This window comes from Schistocerca cancellata, chromosome 2 (genome assembly GCF_023864275.1).
Source record: "Schistocerca cancellata isolate TAMUIC-IGC-003103 chromosome 2, iqSchCanc2.1, whole genome shotgun sequence".
Lineage (NCBI taxonomy): Eukaryota > Metazoa > Arthropoda > Insecta > Orthoptera > Acrididae > Schistocerca > Schistocerca cancellata.
Genome location: NC_064627.1, coordinates 599,043,135 through 599,066,511, shown reverse-complemented (window position 1 = coordinate 599,066,511; position 23,377 = coordinate 599,043,135). Strand labels below are relative to the sequence as shown.

The 23,377-nt window shown below is 40.8% G+C and overlaps 1 protein-coding gene across 1 annotated transcript in view; it reads right to left on the bottom strand.

Moving 5' to 3' along the window:
- LOC126156951 (venom carboxylesterase-6-like) overlaps positions 1-23,377 on the bottom strand; it is a 37,117-nt gene that overhangs the window by 1,350 nt on the left and 12,390 nt on the right. Inside the window, exons 2-4 of the mRNA XM_049916343.1 lie at positions 17,222-17,359; positions 1,171-1,302; positions 856-1,006 (exon numbers count right to left, since the gene is read on the bottom strand). Of these exons, the coding sequence (XP_049772300.1) occupies positions 856-1,006; positions 1,171-1,302; positions 17,222-17,359 (421 nt within the window). The remainder of the gene's footprint in view (positions 1-855; positions 1,007-1,170; positions 1,303-17,221; positions 17,360-23,377) is intronic.

Below are 23,377 nucleotides of genomic sequence, written 5' to 3'. Positions count from 1 at the left end.
TTAACGTCTGCTGTGGGATGCTTGGTACTACAATTATTGGCCCTTATTTCATCAATGGTGGTCTAAACGGCACAGCGTATGCCAACTTCCTGAGACGAATTCTTCCTCCTCTTCTGGATGAAATGCCGCTAAGAACCAGAATGCTTGTGTGGTATCAACACGATGGATGTCCAGCACATAACGCCTTGTGTGCACGTCGTGTTCTGAACCGAAGGTACCCTGCCAGATGGATTGGTCGAGAAGGAACAGTTACTTGGCCTGCTAGGTCTCCTGATTTAAATCCTCTGGACTTTTTCCTTTGATGATGCATTAAAGACGTTGTCTATCGGGATATTCCAACAACTACAGAGGACATGCAGGAACGTATCGTGCATGCTTGTAATTCACTTTAGCAGGCAACACTGGAAGCAGTAAATAATTATTTCATTCAATGAGTGCACCAGTGTATCGATGTCCAAAGTCACCACTTTGAGCACTTTTGAATCTGGGCAATGGTACGGGAGAGTCAAAGTCAATTTTTTGTTATTTTTTTACTTGGTTTTCATTTGTTTTCTGACAACTCCAGCAAGTGGACGTTTTTGTGATATCGGGCTGAAAGTCAGTGTTGTGTTATGTAATTAATAACGTTGTGTTTCAATGAATGGTACCCTGTGATACAGCTCTGAATAGGTCTTTAGGAGAGGGAATGAATTACCGAATAAAAAATACGGGGTGTGACTTAAAAGTCATACCGCTATTCATATCTTTGTAAAAAACAAAGCAACAACGAAGTAAATCATGATGATTGATGTCCCCCTGACGGCTATTTTGTTCCTTTAAGCTAGAACTAACGTCCATAGTAATGATATTTGTTACCTAACAGACCGAGACGATAATTTATGCTGACGAAGACGACGTCTTGGTCGACGTAGTAATTTGGTATTGCGCTATCACCAGAAGTTCCTGTGAAACATCCACCATGGATCCAAATCATAACAGCTTTAAGTTCTTGTTTCTGTAAGGCCGCCTGTATAAATACGTAAAATCATCGTGTTGAGTCGTGTGAAAAATTACACAAAATCTTATAATCAGTTTTTGACATAATTTTGTTTCGCTATTATTCCTAAAGGTCTCAGTCAGGTTTTGACAGGTTAGTGATTAATGCAGCAATTCTTTGCAAATTATACGCACCTCTGGACCATAAACATTAAGGTGGAGGCAGTCTTCGTCCCCAACTGCTTCATTGTCTTCAATTTGAGGACAGTGCGACCCTAGCGCCAGGGCGTCTCTGACACCAGACCACGCAGCTTTGGCCACTGGCGGCTGTGCAAAAGAGAAAGTTTCATGGTACGTCAAAATTTTGTGAGTGCAGAGGGTATTCTAAGAAGCAGAAACAATATTTAGCTGTCAACAGTGCAAAAACGAATTAGCGAACAGAAAAAGGAAATTGTTCGAAGAAGCTGTTCCAAGCTGATACTTGCAGAAGTGTAAATATAGAATCATCAGTGCCTATTTCCTGCTTTCTTTCGTTTTCTTTCATAAAAGTAACGAAATCAATTTAAAAAGACTGATTAATTACCTGAACAAATACAGCCTTCTAAGTACATCACAATTCGGGTTACAAAGTGATGGAAATAGAGAATCAGTTGTAGTAGGATTCACAAAAGTGATACTTGATATTGACAAGGTAGAGTATTGAGTACGTCATAGACACTCTCTTAGAACCGTACGAGGACTATGAAAATAGTGGCCATAAGTTTCTACGAAATAAGCTGGAATCATTATGTATGAACAGCTGATCATAACTAGCAGATAGAGTACGAATGGTAGAGATACCCCAACATTAAAAAATCTAAACTCTTAGTGAAATACTTACGGGATTATGCATTACAAAATAGTAATAGTCATGAAGAAAAATTTCTCTTTCCTGATGAGAGCATTATTCTAATCACTGAACAAAACAAATGTAATTCTCATGGAAAAGTCAAATTTATCTTTCAAGGAAGTTTACAATTTTTCAACATATAGTTAACACACAAGAGAGTAATGAAAACAAATCCATGAATATCACTCAGAGGAGGGAAAATTGACACTCTTAAACAAAATTTAAAATCTTTCAGAAAATCGCTATAGTTTAAATGATATATTCGAAATTTCTGGGAATGAATACTGATAAGTTGAACACTTACCAGTATGTATATCATCTGTCTAGTGCACGACAAGCAGAATTAATCTTTTTGCAGATGACATTAGCATTATAATGAGTTCAAACGTACATGCAGCAAAAAAGAAATGATACACAATTTCTTAATAGTATGACGGATTAATATTATGCCAATGGCTTTATCCGAAATTACAAAAAGCACACAACCCTTTCAGATCTGCACAGCTGGGGTTTTTACACCAACGATAAGTGTAACACATGGTGAGGGAATAATAAACAGGTTAGAAATTTCAAAATAGAACTATGTTCGCACTGACGAGATTTAAACTGGAAAAATCACATTTTTAATTCCTTGAACAACTTAGTTGAGTCACAGTTGCTCTTGGAATAATTGCAAATCTTGGGAAGAGACAAATCAGTAGTTTGACAGATTTTGCTTATTTTCATTTAATATTGTCGTGTGAAACAGTGTTCTGGGGTAACTCATCTTAAAGACAGAAAGCCTTCAGTGGTTAGAAAGGTCTTGTAAGAATAATATGTGGTGCTCACTCACAACCATGTTGTATATATCTGCTTAAATTGTTGGACATTTTGACTACTGCTTCACAATATGTTTCTTCCATCATGAAGTTTGTTGTAAGTAATTCACTACCGCTCAAAAGCAACAATGATTCATATAATTAAAATGCTGAAAGAGAAAATGTTAATGTGTGAAAGCTGGTGGGTAGGAATTACTAACACAAATCTCTATAATTTTAAAAAAAGTTATAAATGTCATGGTGCAGCAATATTTACAAATTAATTTGTAATGTGAATGTAAACCACTCGTTCCTCATCATTACAATTTATCATGCAACATTATCCATGGAACACGAAAGTAACTAATTACATAACTAACTTAACGTCTTTAAAAATATAGTGGAGAAGCTCCTGTGAAGCAATGCATTCTTTACGGTGGAGCATTACTTAGATAACACGGAGTATAAGCTTATTAAAATTCCAAAGAAGATCAGTAGTAATGAAATGTATCATTCTGTAAAAATATACCTCTAGGAAGCCTATATATATATTTTTTCCTTCGTCATTTTGTTTCATCCATCAAATTTAATACTAAATGATAATACAGTCAAATAATATATCTAATAGATATACCTTTGCCACAAGAGAGCAAATTTTCGAGTACTGAAATTCAACAATCAAGTTTTGTGTAATTATGGTGAGAATGCCGATTGTTGGCATGATGGCATATATGAGGAAATAAATAAATAATTTGATTTGGTATGTGCACAATATTGATGCTCCCATTAATTCGGTGCATTAATCATGTTTCCCAAATATCGATTTCTCTCATGTAGTGAATAAATATTTTTGTAAAGTGCACAGATTGACAAACCGACATTTTACGGCATGGACACGGACCTATTATGAATGTGCTTTATTCTGACTAGCCGAGAACTGCATCCCACACTGTATTCGAATTAGAGAGTCAGTATACACATGTTAGTGGCTGATTTGTTTACACTACTATACTAGTTGTATGGGTTCAAGCAACTGAATGCATTCCTGAGTCTACGCATAGTTATTATTCAACAACATTGATGTTTTGTAGAGTAATACGTCTGGCCGCGGCCACTTTCGCCAACTCACCTCGAGTGACCGAGGATTTCATTTCATTATTGATATCAAGTAATTGTTGGCTCCTAATTTTGGACAATCTCATTAGTCTTCTACTCGTCATTTAATGTCCGTCAGCAGAGAGAAGAATTCACAGTTCACTACATTATTGGTGCCTAGCGTGGAACTACCTCATCAGTGATCCGTTCATCATTTCATGTTCGACAGCAAAGAGAAGGACTCTCAGTTCACACGAGTAATTTCTGGAATTTTATTTAATGCCAGAAAATAAGTTCATTAGGTTTTTGGGATCATGATTTACACATGTTTTAGTAACTGTAATGGATGAGTATATGAGAACCGTTTATTGATTTTGAGTTATACAGTAAATTTAAATTCATTACCTTCAACTCAGAAGTGCACAAGGGAGATTACTCACCTTAACTACAACGCTTAAGTTCATTTGGTATAACAGATTAGGCTACTATGTGAAGACTTGGTCATTTACACTATTTAAAATTTTGTTTACCAGGTCATTGTGCTAAACATGACAGACACTCTATAATTTTTTCTATGAAACCTTATACTGAATCTCTTTGTGGTGCCCAAAATGGAAAGAAGAAAGCCACCATCATCGCCCTGATGTCAGTTGATAATGTGCCTCGAGTGAATGTATTACGTACTGTAACATTTCTGGTACTAAATATAACTGGGTTTTCTCTTTTGATGCTAGTCAATTGTCAGGATGAGCATTACTGCAAAGGGCATTTGATTCTAAAGCATTATGTCAGGGTGAAAATACCAAATAAATTAATTTTTCTCTCTTAACAACGTGTGGACAGGGTGGGTTCTTCTTTGGCTCGGGTATAAGGTCGAATGAAACATCATTCTTACATAAGATAACTTTTATTGCAAGTTTCGTACAACTTGTTTCCTTACTCGATGTTCTGGCTCGGAGAACGGCAGCTGTGTCGTTTGCAAAGCCTTCTGCTGCGGCAGCGGCGGCGTCTGATTACGCGTGGCAGTGTGTATCTCGTGTCGCTGTCTCGCCCAGCTGACTGGAGACGCCCAACGCGAGGTGGCCCGTTTAGTTATTGCGAGCGAAGTCGTGCATCGGATGGTGATACCTTGGATGTAGCGTCTCAGTGTTTCTCTTCTCTAAGCGGCCGCGTGTGTTGTGCGTCGGCCAGCGGAGCGGCGCAGTGGGGAAGGCCAGTGTCCCAGACTCGAACAGCGGACTCCCGATTGCCAGTCTTCGGCTGTCAGATCTTCATCCCATCTCACAGGTGACTGCTGATGTGAGGCCGTCTCCTTCCCGTCCTCACGAGTCACCCGGGTACGTAAAAATCAGACTTCAAATACCTTTTAACTTCTGTCTTATGGCGCTGAGGCTGCTGCTTGCTATTGCATTACAGCGGCGGACTTGGTGCGTCTGTTTATGATGTAGTCTCTTCTTGCATGACGGTCTTCAGCACCGAAACTGACTGGAAACTACTGCTACACTCTTCTCTTTTCTTCGTCTCTCTGTCGGGCCCACTGCGTCTCGCGTATTTATTCACTTCAGTCCACTGGAGGTGAACAACTTCATGGTCATTGCCTCGTCTGTCACGTTGAACAGCTTCTCGACGAATCTTCTTAACATCGGTCATTGGCTCTTGGGATGTAGGCGAGGGCCTTTGCTCACATGTGACAACTGAGAAACACGTGAGCCGGTCGGGCAATGCCCTGATGGCTGAATCGACAGCGTCCGCTTATGTAGAACTTGCTGACTTCAAGGTCATGGTCTCTTCTGCTCTGCTGTTCTGCCCACTCTTTGCCAGTGTGTAATTCTTCTAAACTAAACTAAGTTTTTCATTTAATTCTAATTTCTACTTCACTTTGATTTCGCTAATTTATTTACTTAAGTACCACTCAACAGTACAGTGATTGGTGCAGAAACGCGAATCAACAGTGTAGAACTGGGCTTTTATGTTAAGAACCAATCTCTTTGCAATAACCAATGCCACGGAGGTTTAAACACTGGACTCATATTCGGGAAGATGCTGGTTCAGATCACAATGTAACAATTCCGTCATTAAGTGGTCTATAGTACTGCATAATGTTATGCAATATGTTGCCAGATTATTGTGAGAGGGAGAGGGTGGGTGTCGAATATGACAAAACTTCCAGCGTGGCACTTTGGTGATGCGTCATTGCGTCAACAACATAAAAGAACGCCATAGGCGGAGCTGTGCTGTAATATACATAATCAGACAAAATTTCCGTGGCGTTGATTGGCCGAAAAACAAGCAACCAATACCATAACCAGTGTCGCTGGAGCTGAAGGACAGTGAGGCGAGGGAATCTATTACGAGTTGTCGTGTGTCGATCGTAGCTCCTGCTCATTACATGAATCACACTCAGTGCGTCGATCATGCCATCTGTAATTAAAGATAGAGTTATTATCGATGGCCTCCATTATCAACACGTAGGAAGCGGCTTCTCAGTGATTATATTTTTTATATACATTATACATTCGCGGCCTGTGAGTGTAATAACGTGAGTGTAAAGTGATCTCTTGATTCTGCCTGCAGAGCAAACTGGATATCATTGTGTGTAATGTAGTGTATATGACGACATTAGTGGATAAATGAAATTATATGGCATCCCTTTTAAATAATGTACATTCTCTACTGACCAAACAGTATCAGAATTCCATTCACATCTTAGCATTGTAGCTATAGCTCCTGATGCAGATCTGGAAAATCTATGAGCAGTGATTTCACTGCAGCAAAAGAGACATCATCTGAAAGAAGCTGGTCAGTGAATTTCAGAACAACAACTGTAAGACGTGATGTTCTTATATGTGTCCAACGACGACCTCGTCGTGTACAGTTGCTCTAGTACTAAATTAAGAGAGACTGATATTGCTCTTCCCATTCAAGTAGAGTGTATCATTTGGCATCCCTTGCAGGGTGGGATAAATATCGACAACCTGGGAATCAACTGCAGAGAAAGGGAGATCGCCTGGAAGAAACAGGTTAGTGAGTTTCAGAAAACAACCACGAGATGTGATGGACTCATGTCTTCAACGACGACTGCACCATACAAAGTTGCTTTTGTACAGATAAAGACCCTGACTCGTCCCGCCAACGCAAGAGGAATGTCGTAGTTACTATCCATGATATGTACACTTTACGAGATTTCCCTAAACCGCTTAAGGTGAATACCAGGGTGGTTCCTTCCTCAGTCCGATATTGCATCCTGCCTCTAATGAATTAGTCGTCCACTACATGCTATACCCTAATGCTCCTTTCTTCATTCTTTGCAAGATTATATAAATGAAATACTTTTGTATGGTAAGGATAAACGAACGATGTTTCTCTATTTTCAGTGGGCTGGTTTTGTTTTGGGGAGGATGGAAGCTGTAATCCACATCATGATATAGATTTTCTGCATTTCTCGTACATTACTTGAGGAAAATGTCAAATTGATATCCACTATAAGGCTATCGCCTCCGCCAATTACACGTCCCATCCTCGTCAAACCAGACCTCCAAGCATTGGTAGACCTGTATGTGAATTATGTCGTGTTCTTAAACTGGAATACCTCGAAGTATGGTATATTACTTCTTCTTGATTTTTTCTGGTCTTAAATCTGTCTTCATGAAGTCGGCATATTATGTGCATTTGGTAATATTAGCTATAAGCACATTAAAACTGGCCGGCTACCATCTCTCGTCGTCAATCCACTGAGCGGACTGGATCTGGGGCCATTGCAAATCCCCAAACACCGGAAGTTGCGTCAAATGCTTGTGACATTCCGGTCGGGTTATGTTGAGGTCTACCTAAGGTTTATTTGAAACAGCATCAATGCAAGTCCCCTCTAGTAACGTAGAATCAAAATTAAGATGAGTAGTGCTCATGTACCCGGCTTTGCTGGATTTTCTCGTGGAAGCAGTCTCCTACAAAACCTATTATGTCACAGCGAATAAGAGGTGGTTCTGACTTCAAATACATTTTAATGAAACTTAGGGTAATTGTTATAAGATATACCAAACCTTGAATCAAACATGTAAATGCACCTTTGTGTGTGTGTGTGTGTGTGTGTGTGTGTGTGTGTGTGTGTGTGTCGCCCATGAGCCACGGATCTCACCGCGATGTGTTGACTTCCAAGTCTCAACGATATAAACAGACATATCCATAATGTTGTCAAAACAGAAGGGCACCGATGTAGAGGTAAGGCTAATCACAGTGAACTGTAGATGCGACTCAGCCTTATCCGTAGATGCAGGGGCTACAGACTGGATCATTGACTGATCTGGCCTTGCAGTAGCAGCCAACATGCCCTGCTGCGCTGCTGCCGCGAACCGCTGAAAGCAGGGGTGGGGGGTGGGGGGAAATAGCTAATTTCTTTTTATTTATTTCCACAGTCATGCAGTCCTACTGTATAGCTTAATAATGCTGGCATCCTCTTTGTTAAAATATTCTGGAGGTAAAATACTCCCCCCATTCGAATCTAAAAACGAGGACTACTGAGGAAAAACAAACTGACATTCTATGTGTCAGAGCGTGGAATGTCAGGCCCAGTAATAGCGTAGGTAGCTTAGAGAGTTTACAAAGGAAAATGGATAGGCTGAAGTTAAATATAGTGGGAATTGGTCTACTTCGGCGGCAGACAGACCAGTCTTTCTGGTCAAAAGAGTAAACCAAACACCGGGAATGCAGGACTGGGAGTAATAATGAATTTAAAAAATTGGAGTAGATGAAAGCTAGTATGAACAACATAGGAAACGCATTTTCATTGCATAGATACACAGAAATCCAACACCCACCATAGTAGTGGAAGTTTATGTTCCACATTTATATGCTAAAGAAGCGACTGAGAGAATTTATGCGTGGTAAAGGAAATCATTCAGATAGTTAAGGGAGACGAAAATTTAACTGTGTGTGTTATTGGAATTAGATAGAAGGGAAAGGAAGAGGAGAAAGAGTAGCAGGTGAAAATGGACCGAAGAAAAGGAATAAAAGAGGGAATTAACTGGTAGAATTTTGCACAGACAATAGTATAATCATCGGAGCACTTGATTAAGAATCATGAAAAAAGTTTGTATATGTGGACTAGCAGAAGACCGTGGAACGTTTCAGAATGATTACTTTGTGATAAGACAGTTTCTGAAGAAGAGAAATTTGTTAACATCGAGTATAGATTTAAGTGTCAGGAAGTCATTTCTGAAAGTATTTGTATGGAGTGTAGCCATGTATGGAAGCGAAACATGGACGGTAAATAGTTTGGACAAGAAGAGAATAGAAGCTTTCGAAATGTGGTGCTACAGAAGAATGGTGAAGATTAGATGGGTAGATCACATAACTAATGAGGAAGTATTGAATAGGATTGGGGAGAAGAGAAGTTTGTGGCACAACTTGACCAGAAGAAGGGATCGGTTGGTAGGACATGTTCTGAGGCATCAAGGGATCACCAATTTAGTACTGGAGGGCAGCGTGGAGGGTAAAAATCGTAGGGGAGACCAAGAGATGAATACACTAAGCAGATTCAGAAAGATGTAGGATGCAGTAGGTACTGGGAGATGAAGAAGCTTGCACAGGATAGAGTAGCATGGAGAGCTGCATCAAACCAGTCTCAGGACTGAAGACCACAACAACAACAAGACAGATTTCGGAACCAGATTTTAATTTATAAGACTGTTTCACCAGCAAATGTCGACTGTGGATTAAAACGAGGAAGCTCCATAAATGTGGGAAATTAACGAGATGGTACCTAGATAAATTGAATGAACCGGAGGTTGTCCAGGGTTTCAGAGGGACCATTAGGAAACATTTGATTTTAGCAGTGGACAGTGATACAATAGAAAACGAACAGGTAGCTTTCAGAATATAGTAACGAAGTCAGCAGGGGAGCATATTGGCAAAAAGTTAAGACCTTATAGAAATCTTTAGATAGCACATGATATATTGAATTTAATGGACTAAAGAAGTAAGTATAAAAGTGCAGCAAATGAAACTGACGAATGTAAATACAGTCGTTTGAAAATTAGACTGACAGAGCACCAAACATGTAAGTATGATAGGGCAGAAGACTACTACAATCATTCAGAATCATGAATAACTAGGGGAAATATGGATGCCGCCTATAGGAGAACTGGGATGTTCGGAGAAAACCGAAGCAGCTGCATGAATATCAATTGTGCAGGTAGAAAGCCAGTACCAAGTGAAGAAGGAAAAGCTGATAGGTGGAAGGGACATAGAATCCAAGACAAAAAAAAAAAGACGCACCATGATGGAATTATCCAGATGGGGCGGAAATCGATACATGTACTGCACGTATAAAGAGAAACAAATGATTAAATCTTCAGAAAGGTTGGATAATTTATTCAAGAGAAGGAACTTCAAAAACTGAACAAGTCAATAACGCGTTGGCCTTAAGACCTCAGTTTTCTGACTGATTAGAGGAGGCCTACCACGAATTTAATTCCTCTGCCAACCGTTTCATCTCAGAGTAGCAATGGCAACATACATTCTCAGTTCTTTGCTGGATGGATTTCGGTCTATCTTCCCCTACAATTTTCACCCTCTGCAGATCCCTCTAGTACTGTGCATAATATTCCCTCATCTATTAACGGATGCCCTGTCGTCCTTTACCTTCTTCATGTCGGTGTTTTCCATGTATTCCTTTCCTCATTAATTCTCTGCAGAACCTCCTCTGTTCTTACATTACCAATCCACCTAAATTTCAACCCTCTTCTGTAGCCCCATGTCTCAGATACTTCGATTCTCTTCTGTTCAGGTTTTCCCACAGTCCATGTTTCATTGTCTTATAATACTTTCCTAATTTGCTTTTTATTTTCTGTTTGCTCCGTCCATCATGGCTAGTTTTGCTACCTAAAGCAGAATTCCTCGACTTCTACTTCGTGACCTTCAATTTTGATGTGAAGTTTCTCGCTATTTTAATTTTTGCTACTTCTCATTACTTTCGTCTTCCTTTGGTTTCCTTCCAGTCTATTTTTTCTGCTCATTAGTCTTTTCGTTCCACTCAACAGATCTTTTAATTCTTCTTCACTTTCGCTGCTGATAGCAATGTCATCAGCGAATCTTATGATTGATGTCCTTTCACCTTGAATTTTAATCCCACTTCCGAAACTTTCCTTCATTTCCGTCATTGCTTGTTCGATATGTAGGCTGAACAATAGGGGCAAAAGTGTACATCCCTGTCTTACACCCTTTTTAAATTGAGTACTTCGTCTCGGTCTTGCTGTCTTATTGTTCCTTCCTGGTTATTGTACATAACGTATATTTCCCGTCTTTACCGGTATCCAACGCCCATTTTTCCTCAGAATTTTGAACATGTTGCACCATTTGACATTGTGGTACGTGACTTGATTTTTGGGGATTTGTATGGATGACATTTTTCTGAAACTCTCTCCCACGCCACACACCAATATGAATAGTTATTTTGTTGCCACTTCCGCAAATGATTTTATAAATTCTGATGGAACATTATCTATTACCTCCGTCCTATTTGATCCCAAGTCTTCCAAAGCTTTTTTAAATCCTGATTCTAATGCTGGCTTCCCTATCTCCTCCCTGTTGACTTCTGTTTGTTGTTCTGTGATGTCATTAGAGAAGTCCTTCCCCACATAGAGGTCATCATTGTACTCTTTCTACCTATCCGTTGCATTTAACAGTGGAATTCGCATTGCACTCTTAATTTTACCGCCCTTGCTTTTAATTTCACGGAAGGTTGTCTTGATATTTCTATATGATGAGTCAGTCCTTCTGACAAACATTTCTTTTCCATTATTTCCATGTGTTTCATGCAGCCATTTAATCTTAGCTTCCCTGAACTTCTATTTGTTGTGACTTGTACTTATGACTTCGCCTGAAAATTTTTGTACTTCTTTTGGCCGGCCAGAGTGGCCGAGCGTTTCTAGGCGCTACAGTCCGGAACCGCGCGATCGCTACGGTCGCAGGTTCGAATCCTGCTTCGGGCATGGATGTGTGTGATGTCCTTAGGTTAATCGGGTTTAAGTAGTTATAATTTCTAGGGTACTGATGACCTCAGAAGTTAAGTCCCATAGTGCTCAGAGCCATTTTGAACTTCCTTCTTTTGTCGATCTACATAAGTATTTCTTCTGTTAACCACGGTTTCTTCTCAGTTACCTTCCTTCTACCGCCCATTTTACAGATTTCCAGTCCTCTTCAGCTCAACTGCCTGCTGCGCTACTAATTATTGCAGTATCTATAGATTCACAGAACGTCAAACGTATCTGTACATTTCTTAGTGTTTCTGTAACCCGCTTCTTTGTGCATTGATTTTTTCTGAACAGCCTCTTAAACTTCAGCCTACTCTTCATCATCAACAAATTGTGGTCTTCTCCTGGTGAGCCTTACAATCCAATATCTGATTTCGGAATCTCTACTTGATCATGATGTAATCTCATTGGAATCTCCCTTTATCTCTCAGCCTTTTCCTAGTATATTTCCTACTCCTGTGATTCTTGAACGGAGTATTCGCTATTGCTAACTGATATTTATTGCAAAACTCCATTAGTCTTTCTCTCTCTCTCTCTCTCTCTCTCTCTCTCTCTCTCTCTCGTTCCCACTACCAAGCCCATATTGCCCCGTATACCTTCCTTCTACTCCCTCCCCTACAACTGCCGGCCAGTCCCCAAGGGCTAGTAGATATTTATCTTCCTTAATGTACTGAATTACCCACTTAATAACCTCACATACATTTTCTACCTCTTCAACTTTTGCTTGCGACATCAGAATGTGTAACTGAACTATTGTTGCCGGTGAAGGTTTTCTGTCGACTCTGATGAGAACAACGCTATCACTGAACTATTCACGGTAACTCACTCTCTGCCCACCTTCACAATGAAATTTACTCCATTTATACCAATTTCTGCTGCTATTTATGTTTCCCTACACTTAGCTGAACAGAAACCCTCGTGTTCTTTCCCCATGACCCCACAATATCTAGAATGTGTCTCTGCATTTCTCTTTTCACATTTTCTGGCTTCCCTGCCATGACAAACTTCTGTCACTTAATGTCCAAACTCGTGGAACGTTACACTTTCGTTGGTTATGCAATCTTTTACTCATGGTCACCTCACCTTTGACAGTCCTCTCCCACAGATCCAAGTGGGGAACTAGACAGGTATCTTTTACCGATGTAGAGACCATTATGACACTTTATTAATTACAAGCCACATGTCCTGTGGATACACATTACGTGTCAATGCAGTGGTTGTCATTCCCTTCAGCATACTTATCCCGTTGATCATTTCTGATTCTTCCGCCTTTTAAGGGCAGTTTCCCATCCCAGGGGCAAAAGATTGCCCCGAAATTCTCTCCGCTTTTCCGCCCTTTTTGACAAGGATGTTGGCAGATCGACGGTAATTTCTTACGCCGGAACTCTTTAAACAATGGCATTGTCCGAACCCGGGAACTTGGACGATTCGATTACTAGTAAAAGACACTACGCTTTGACCATGGGTGCTAAACTGGCGATAATGCAAGCTGTTATTAGTTTTGGTATTGATTAAAAGAGTTGTATGTGCTCCTGAGGAATATCGTGCCAAAGTCTGTACAACTGGTGCTTTGGATCTTTCGAATCCCGAACTGGTTGGAGGCTCCTGCCCATATTACTCCTAACTTTCTCAGTTGGGGAGAGAATCGCCGACCTTGCTGGCCAAGGTAGGGTATTGGAAGCACAAAGACAAGCAGTAGAAACCCCTGCCATAGGCGGGCCTTTCCTTGCTGAAATGTAAGCCCAAAGGGGCGTAGAATGTTGTCGACGCACCGGTGTGCTGTAAGGGTTCTGCAGTTTCAAGGAAAGTGCACCCCAGACCATCACTCCAAACTGTCGGACACGATGACGAGCGACACTCAGGATGGTAGCCCAGTGCTGTCTGGGGCATCTCATACACGAGTTCTCTGGTTATCGGTGCTCAGTCAGAAGCGAAACCCATCGCCAGTGGCACTTCTACGTCATTCCATGAGATTTAGGGCCATATGTGCCACACACCACCGGAAACCGTCTTGTTGGTGCACAGAGGTCAATGGTAGTCGACAAAATGGACGCCGCGAGTTCTGCCCCCTTTCTGTGAGTTGCCAATTAGTGGTCCCTGTGGTCACTTAAGCACCAGTTGGCTCGTCGGATCTGTGATGAAGATGAATCCGTGATTCTGAGTGCCTCTCTGACAACTGCTTGGTCCTCACGTTCTGTCGTCTCTATAGGTAGACAGCTTCCTTCTAGACGCTTTGTTCGGGCATGGTTCACCCAGTCCTGCCAATATCGTCCAATAGTGGCGTCCCACCTGCTCAAATGCTGAGTGATTCGCCTATTACAACAGCTGGCTTCTTTGATTACACGTCCTCTCTCAAACGCTGACATCTGCGTATATCGTTCACGCTCCTTTCTGAAAGGCATCGTCACTGTCCAACGGAATATACGGAATGAAGTTCGACGATACTTTGTGCGCTGCAGTCATGGACTGTGCGGCTGGTCCTGGAGGAGGTTCGAGTCCTCCCTGAGGCATGGTTGTGAGTGTTTGTCCTTAGGATAATTTAGATTAAGTAGTGTGTAAGCTTAGAGACTGATGACCTTAGCAGTTAAGTCCCATAAGATTTCACACACATTTGAACATTTTTGAACGATCTTACGTCTCCCGCCAAACCCAGGATCTTTTGACAAACTTTGATTGGACTGTTACCTCACAGTCCGGATCTCGCACCTAGTGATTTTTACTTGTTCCCCAAGTTAAAAGAACACTTGGTGCCCAACGCTTCTGAATCGACGACGAAGTCAAAGAAGAGGTGAAACTCTTCCCCAAAGGACTATCGGCAAAGTTCTACGACATGGGGATACAGAAATTGGAGCACCGTCTACAAAAGTTCATAGAAAAAGATGATGATTATGTAGAAATATTGAGTCGAGTTTCTTCTATCCAAAGATGTAAATTTTTATGAGAATAAACAATGCTGTCTATTTGTAAAAATGAAGGCAAACTCACTTCTGGATCAACACTCGTACTAGCGTGGAGAGTTGGATCAAGCCACTTTTCGAACTGAAGGTCACAAAAGCAGCAAGACGAACGCTGATAACCTAAATACAAAAGTGAAAAGGGACAGATGATTTCACACGGTTTTCTTAAAACAGTGGAAGGTGTGTAATACGTTACATCAATATAAATTTTTATTACATTAAAATTTTAGTTATAATCTACAAACGAGTTTTCGTCTAAAGAAAAAGATTGTGGATAGGTCGAGAGCTTACAATCGATATTAGACTGGCAAAAGGTGTGGATAATTTCAGAATGAGATTTTTCACTCTGCAGTGGAGCGTGCGCTGATATGAAACTTCCTGCAAATTAAAATTGTGTGCCGGACCGAGACTCGAACTCGGGAACTTTGCCTTTCGCGGGCAAGTCCCGAATGTGAGTCTCGGCCCGGCACACAGTTTTAATTTTCTAGGATGTTTCAGCGTGGATAATTCATTAGAATTACGTCACAATGTCAAATATCACTGTAAAAGAGATCCACACGTGACTAATGCTTTTACTACAACTTCTGCTGCTGCTGCTGCTAACACTACTACTTACTGTTTCGATGGTGACGCTACCTTACCCAACGCAAAAACAATTAGGGAGTTTCAGTATTGGTGCAATTATCAATAGATGTTTGTACTCTCTATCATTACTTGTGGCCATGTCAGTAACACTATGTTGAGAAAGTCGATTATAGGGTGGCTGCACACAAGAGGTTCCTTACGTTTCCTTTTTTACTAGTATATGTTCGAAGGTTGTAATATTCATATCTTTTACAGGAAATATTTGCTCCATTACACTTCTGAGAAAACCTTAAGACGAGTCACTGGCAAACATGAACGATGCATCTGCGGATGGCTCGCAATTAAATAGTTAGCCTGTCTCAAGTGAACAGAATCAACCTGAGATGAATCGAGTATTTTTTTCGTAATTGCAACATTTATCAGAAGAGAGAAAGGTGGCGCTATAGTTAAATAGTTGGATTCGTATTCAGAAAGAGCTTCACACCTCCGTACGCGCATTCATATTTAGGCTTTCCATGATTTTCCTGAAATGATTCAGACAACTGTCGATACGCTCCCACTGGAAAGGTCATTGCCGACGTCGTCGACAGGACGATATGCCCTGAGCGCCCTTTCATCTTCGTTTGCGCTTAGAAAAAGAGGAACTATTCATTGAATGTCAAGCTACATTCTTCCTTATAGGGAAAGTGAGAGATTCGTACGTTTAAACGGACTGGAGCACAAGTTTTATTCCTATATACGAACAGTTCAAAATGACATAAGGATTTCCAGTATACATGAATTATACACTGTGATAGTTCACCTTGACAGAAGGAGGAAATTATGTCTTCACATGGAATGCAGTGTCTGTAAAACAGTTCTGCGAAAGCCGCTATTCCCAGTCCTGAAAAAACTTAAAAAGAAGGTTGCCTTCTGAAGGGTGCAACGTCTAAGACAGTTACCTGAATATTTTTTCAAAGAAGAGTCCATGGACATCACTGGACCTTTGAGTGCCAGAACTGGTAATTTCGAATCGTTTACAGTGTTGATGGCTTGTCTTATAATCGTAGTTATAATTATAACTACGACTCTACTTGCAACCCTGGCTGTTCAGCTGCATACAAACAGAAACTATTAATGTTTGTGTGAATAGGAACTATGAAAGTTGTTTGTATTTGTCCTAGCTGCAGCTTTTTGAGGTTCACACTAATTCTTTACTCAATTTTTCTGCTCAGATTGTACGTAATTTATTCCAACATATACGTTTCGGCAGACTGCTGTCACCACATCAGTACCTTAAAGAATCAACTTTTCTTCATGGACCTGATGACAGTCTGCAGGAATGTATAATTAAAAGAAATAAAGTGCCGCCTAAAAACAAAAGAAAAAGAGTTTAAGTGTATCATCGCCACGCACCTCTGGAAAGACTGTTTCCGATCACCACAAAAAAATTTCATCGTCCCTCCAAAACCGACCAACATTTGTTGTATTCGAAAACTCAAAAATCAATATGATCACCAGAAAATTGTGCATTATTGTAATAACGCCCTACAGATGGACTCAGCATCGCTGTTCTCGAATCAAGTCTTGTAGATGTCCTTTACATTGTTACATATGCCTTTGGGCTACATTTACTGCACTATTAACCTGTATGCTCCCATGTTACGCAGATTCGAATAGTTGAAAACGTGAAACTTATTGCTCTTCAAAAAGTAATTTGCCTTCACAAAGCCAATGGACTTAAACTTCCATTCACGACAGAATTTCTTTAACACACTAAGAAATAACAGTCTGTTGCGTTAGTAACTGTCATTGGTCTATATTTCAAAACAAGGACGTACGGTTTGTGAACTTTTTTCTATTCGACACTCTCAAAATATGTGCAGCAAACGATAGAGAGGCGTATTTAATTACCTGGAACCGGAGATCTCCAACTGGCGGTTCGGCATATGGAATGCCTTCAAACATAAACATGGCTTTGTCTGTGAAAGTTTTTGACACCTGACCCCTCAAAGTGCCTTCTTGTATTTCCACTGTTACATACTCTTGGGCCTGCAACAAACGTAAAGAAAAATAAAAAAAAATTGTTACAGGGGGCAGGATGCGAAAGGTTACTAATAGCGGAAGGTCTACTTTAAGGTACATCGAGATGACTATATAATTTAGACCTATGTCACCAAGCTAGAAGGAAAAAGTGATAACATACTTCTTTCAAGGAATGAAATTAGAAGATAAAAGTAAGATCTCACGAAATAAAGGACGTGGGATAAAATTTCCAAGGTGATTGTTTTTTGCAAGTTTATCTGATACGTTGGTGCTCAGGTCCAGTGTTTCTGTTTTTCATGTAGGTATTCCCGTTGCTATGGGTTTATTTATTACTGACAAAGAAAATGGTTCAAATGGCTCTGAGCACTATGCGACTTCTGAGGTCATCAGTCGCCTAGAACTTAGAACTAATTAAACCTAACTAACCTAAGGACATCACACACATCCATGCCCATGGCAGGATTCGAACCTGCGACCGTAGCGGTCGCTCGGCTCCAGACTGTAGCGCCTAGAACCGCACGGCCACTCCGGCCGGCCTATTACTGACATTTTTATTGTAATTCACTGTTGCTGCAGAGTTTACATACTGTCATTTTATCATTCAGAGATTATGAGTGGAGCTGTGGACAGTAGAAAGTGGAGAAATCGGAATATTCCCGTCATTTTCTTTTGTTTGGTTTCAGTAGAGGGCTGACAGTAGCAGAGGCAGCCAGAAACATTTGCATTGTGTGTTGGGATAACGTCAACGAACAAATCAAGGCAAGGAAATAGTTTTCTCGCTTTCAAATGGTTCAAATTGCTCTAATCACTATGCGACTTAACATCTGAGGTCATCAGTCCTCTAGACTTAGAACTACTTAACCTAACTAACTTAAGGACATCACACACATCCATGCTCGAGGCAGGATTCGAACCTGCGACCGTAGCGGTCGCGCGGTTTCAGACTGTAGCGCCTAGAACCGCTCGGCCATCTCGGCCGGCTTGGAAAGTTGTTGAGAAAATACGAAATCAACTCATTTGAGCACTAACGTAAATCCTTGAATTCTTTCTAAACACTATTTTTCTTCTGGTATTACTCGTACTATATTGATTTTTGAGGAAGAATGACACAGGAAGGAAGCAACATTATGGTTCAAGGTTCCGCGACTGCTAGGTCATGAGAGTCAGAGTACAAGCTTTAAGTGGTCCTGTGGCAAGGATGGGTAAGAAAACCAACAGTGTTTTTTTCGAGGATATCATCCTAGAATTTGCCTGGAGCGTTTTAGGGAAATCACAGGAAACCTGAATATGAATTTCCAGACACGTATTTCAACAGTCGTCCTCACTAATGCGAGGACAGTGTGGTAACTGCTGCACCATTTCTCTCTGTGAGGAAGAGCAATTAGCCCATATTGGTAAAAGTAAAGAACACTAATGTGAAAAACAATTTTGGAAGCAACGAGCAGTGCTCAATAAGTAATGCAACACATACTTTTTCTCGGCTGAGAGAATGTTGAATATGTTGTGGGACAACGTGGAATATTTCCGCATCGGTCCCTATAGTTCAATGAAGTTCTGATAGACAGCGGCGCTGAATGTAGCCTTCAAAATGATGTCTGTAACGGAAGGGCGTTCCAGCTGAGCATAACCATTGGGTCTCTTTTGATGGAAAACCATAGCATCTTAGATCTTCACAGGCGCTTGCTGAATGTCTACGCACACCTGACAGTGAACAAAAGCAAGGTGAGTGGTTGGGTGAAGAGTAGTCATCATCGTGCAAACCTTTCCGATCTCCTGCGCGAAGGCCGTAAACAGCTGGAACGAGCGGACACTCTCATACGACGTGACCGACGGATCACACAATCCGAAACCTCGATGCCCAACTGGATGTCTCTGTTGGTATAGCTGATACACTCGTCCACCAGTTGGGGTCCCCAAGAGTGTGTGTCCCCTGGTTCATCGCCGCCTAAAAGAAGATCATAAGGAACAAGGAAAGGTCATGTCTGAGGATTTTATGGCTCGTTACGAGGCTCATGGTGACAATTTTTTGTCGAACATCGTCACAGGCTATAAAACATGGGTTCGACAGTTCGAACCGGAAGCAGAATGGCAACCCATGGAGTAGCGCCATACCATCTCTCCTCCAAAGAAAAAGTCCAAACCCACACACTCAGCCAAACAAGTCATAGCGACGGTATTCTGGGAGACTTAAGGGGTTATTCTGTTTGATGTCCTCTCTCATGGTGCAACGATCAACTTTGAAGTGTACTGTGCTACCCTCAGGAAATCGAAGAACCTATTTCACCATCATCGCCATCATAGAAACGAAAACTATGTTCTTATTCTTCATGACAAAGCAAGTTCTCACCCAAATCTGCGCATCCGATGGGAGCTCAAAAAACTTCATTGGACTGTTCTTCTTCATCCACTCTACAACCCGGATCTCACACCTTTCGAATTCCATCTGTTTGGCCCAATGAAGGATGTACTCCATGGGAAGCAGTATGTGGATGATGGGGATGTTACTGATGCAGCAAGACGTTGGCTCCGACATCGACCAGTAGGGTGGTACAGTGCGGGCATACAGGCCCTCCCAGTAAGGTAGCATGAGGCTCTCGCACTGAACGGAGATTATGTTGAAAAATAGTGCTTTTTAGCGAAAAGAGTGGGGGTATTATTGTGTTCGGGAATCCTGAAAAAACCAGACTGCTTTCAGAAAAGAAATATGTGTTGAATGTAAGCTCCTCCTATTTTGACATGTGTTGTTAGAATGAGAATTTGAAACGTATTTTTCTAATTTAGAAATGTAGCCTCACCATGTAACGTTTTCTCGGAATGTTTTTCTTTAACTTTTTGGTCCACGGAATTATGCAGAACAAATAGGTTTATTCATTTTTATATTGGTTTGTTACTGATAGTGAAATAAGCTACTTCAGTACGTGCAGTGTTGGGGTTTCTTATGTAGGTAATGATGTACTTTTACTCTCAATAATTTCGCTTTACCTACTTCTTAGATTTCACTGTCAGAACCGACCTTCTACTGTACCTCTTCATAATATATTGTTGTGCAGATAGAGTTGTCACTAAAAGATCATATATGTCTAAGAGATCAGGAACTGTATAGTCTACTCTATCAATGTGCTGTGTGCGTCACTCTGAAAATATTACGAGTTCAACAGTTGCTCATTGCGCGAACTGCAGTTGCAACTTCTGCGATCCTCATTAGGTAAAATGGAATAACAAGGAATTCAGACATAGTTCTGAAATAAATGTAGTCAGAAATATGTATTAGAAAATTAAAAATAAGCCTCCTGATTAACTTAATTCATTCCATTTAGACATTAAAAGATCAAATAGATTAATAAATTATAAGATTTTTTCATAAACATTTCCAGCCGCATATTGTAGAGAACGGTTTAACGTCCAGTTGAAAAATAAGTCATTAGAGACGGAACACAAGCTTCCAAAGGAACTGCTCTGGAATTCATCTTAAGAGATTTAAGGATATCGCGAGTAACTTACATCTGTATTGTCGTACGTGTATTTGAACTTGTCGAGTGTTTTGCGATGCGGCTAATTCACTCTGTCTGTAGTTCGCCTGCAGTAACTGCTACTTTTGTTGTACATGCTTCGAATTTGATCCGTACGTGGCTTCGGTATGATATGAAAGCGCGATATAACGCTTGCCTGTGTAGCTATGGGGCTGCAGCCCTCGCGTGCCAACCGTGAGCATGCAGCTCCCTACCAAGCCGACTTTAGGGCGATGTGCGTGAGCCTTCACACAATCGTTGACCACCAATGACTGGAGGGTGGCCATCCCACGACAAGTGCTGTCAGTCATGAAAGAAATGGACGCAAAGAACAAGAGCCGTAACAGTATCGTTTCGAGCGAGTTTGTGCTGGTAGTCCATCAACTTACATTCCGCAGAAGTACGCCGTTCGGATTTGGTGGAAGGCGGTCCTCGATATTGACTTGTTATTTTTGTCTACAGAAATTACAGGCAAAGCGGAATTCTTGAGGCGTATGGACTTGTTTGGTAATCTATAAGTGTGGACTCTATGAGCTACTGTTGGGAGGTAGCGACTATACCGTAGTGATCGTTACGCTATGTGTTTCAGTGAAATAAATGGTTGTAAAACCGTCGTAAGTTTCATTAAGGAATACCAAGAAAGAAGGAAGTAGAAATTCAGGAATACAGAAAAACAAGTCGCTGAAGAATGAAATAATTACGAATTGAAGGTGGGTTAAGACGAAACGGCTGTATGAAAAACGAGAAGAAATCGAAAAAAAAGGGTTTTCGAAAGGACTGACCCAGCAAATAGAAAAGTCAAAATAACTTTCGGTGAAATCAAAATTATAGATGGTAACATTAAGAGCGCATGGGAATTCCATTGCATAATGCAGAGGAGAAAGCGGATAGGTGAAAAGAGCACATTGAAGGCCTATATGAGGGGGGTAGGAAATGTCTGATGTGGTAGAAGAAGGAACAGGAGTCGATTTAGAAGAGACAGGGGATCCAGTATTAGAATCAGATTTTATCAGAGAGCTTTGGAGGACTTATGATCAAATAAGCAGAAGGGACAGATAACATTCCATCAGAATTTCTAAAATCACTGGGAGAAGTGGCAACAAAACGACTATTCACGTTGGTGTGCAGACTGTATGAGTCTTGCTACATACCGTCTGACTTTCGGAAAAATATCATCCACACAATTCCGAAGACATCAAGAGCTGACAAGTGCGAGAATTATCGCACAATCAGCGTAACAGCTCATGCATCCAAGGTTCTGACAAGAATAATATGCAGAAGAATGGAAAAGAAGACTGAGGATTGTTAGATGATGGTCAGTTCGGATTTAGAAAAGGTAAAGGCACCAGAGAGGCAATTCTGACGTTGTAGTTGATTATGGAAGCAAAAGTAAAGAAAAATCATAACACGTTCATATGATTTGTCGACCAGTAAAAAACATTCGACACTGTAAAATGGTGCAAGATGTTCCAAATTATGAAAAAAGTAAGCGTAAACTGTAGGGAGAGACGGGTAATATACATATATACGTTAGTACAAGAACCAGGAAGGAACAATAAAACTGCAAGACCGAAAACGAAGTTCCCGGATTAAAAAGGTTGTAAGACAGGAATGTAGTCTTTATCTCCTATTGTTCAATCTGTACATCGAAGAAGCAATGATGGAAATGAAAGAAACGTTCAGGAGTAGAATTAAAATTCAAGGTGAAAGGGTATCAATATACGATTCGCTGATGACATTGCTCCCCGAGTGAAAGTGAAGAACTATTACATGATCTGCTGAATGAAATGAACAGTCTAATAAGAACAGAATACGAATTGAGAGTAAATCGAAGAAACACGCAAGTAATGAGAAGTAGCAGAAATGAGAACTGCGAGAAGCGTAACGTCAGAATAGATGAACAGGAAGTAGATGAATTTGAAGAATTCTTCTACCTAGGGAGCAAGATAACCAGTAAGGAGCAAGGAGGTCATCAAAAGCAGACTAACTGGCACTGCAAAAAGGGCATCACTGGCCAAGAGAAGTCTAACAGTATCAAACATAGCCCTTAATTTGAAGAAGAAATTTCTGAGAATGTACGTTTGGAGCACGGTATGGTATGGTAGTGAAACATGCTCTTTGGGAAAACTGGAACAGATTAGAATCGAGGCATTTGAGAAGTGGTGCTACAGACGAATGTTGAAAATGAGATGGATTGATAAGGCAAGGAATCGGAGAGGAAAGGAATGTGTGGAAAACACTGACGAGGAGAAGGAACAGAATTATACGACATCTGTTAAAACATCAGGGAATGCCTTCTATGGTATTACACGGAGCTGAGAGAGCAAAGGTGTAGAGGAAGAGAGAGATTGGAATACATCCAACAAATAATTGAGGACATAGGTAGCAAGTGCTACTCTGAGATGAAGGGGTTGGCACAGGAGAAGATTTCGTGGCGGACCGCATCTAACTAGTGAGAAGACAAATTACTCAGAAAAAAATTCTTTAGGAAGTCTCCCTCATTTATCGATGGTAA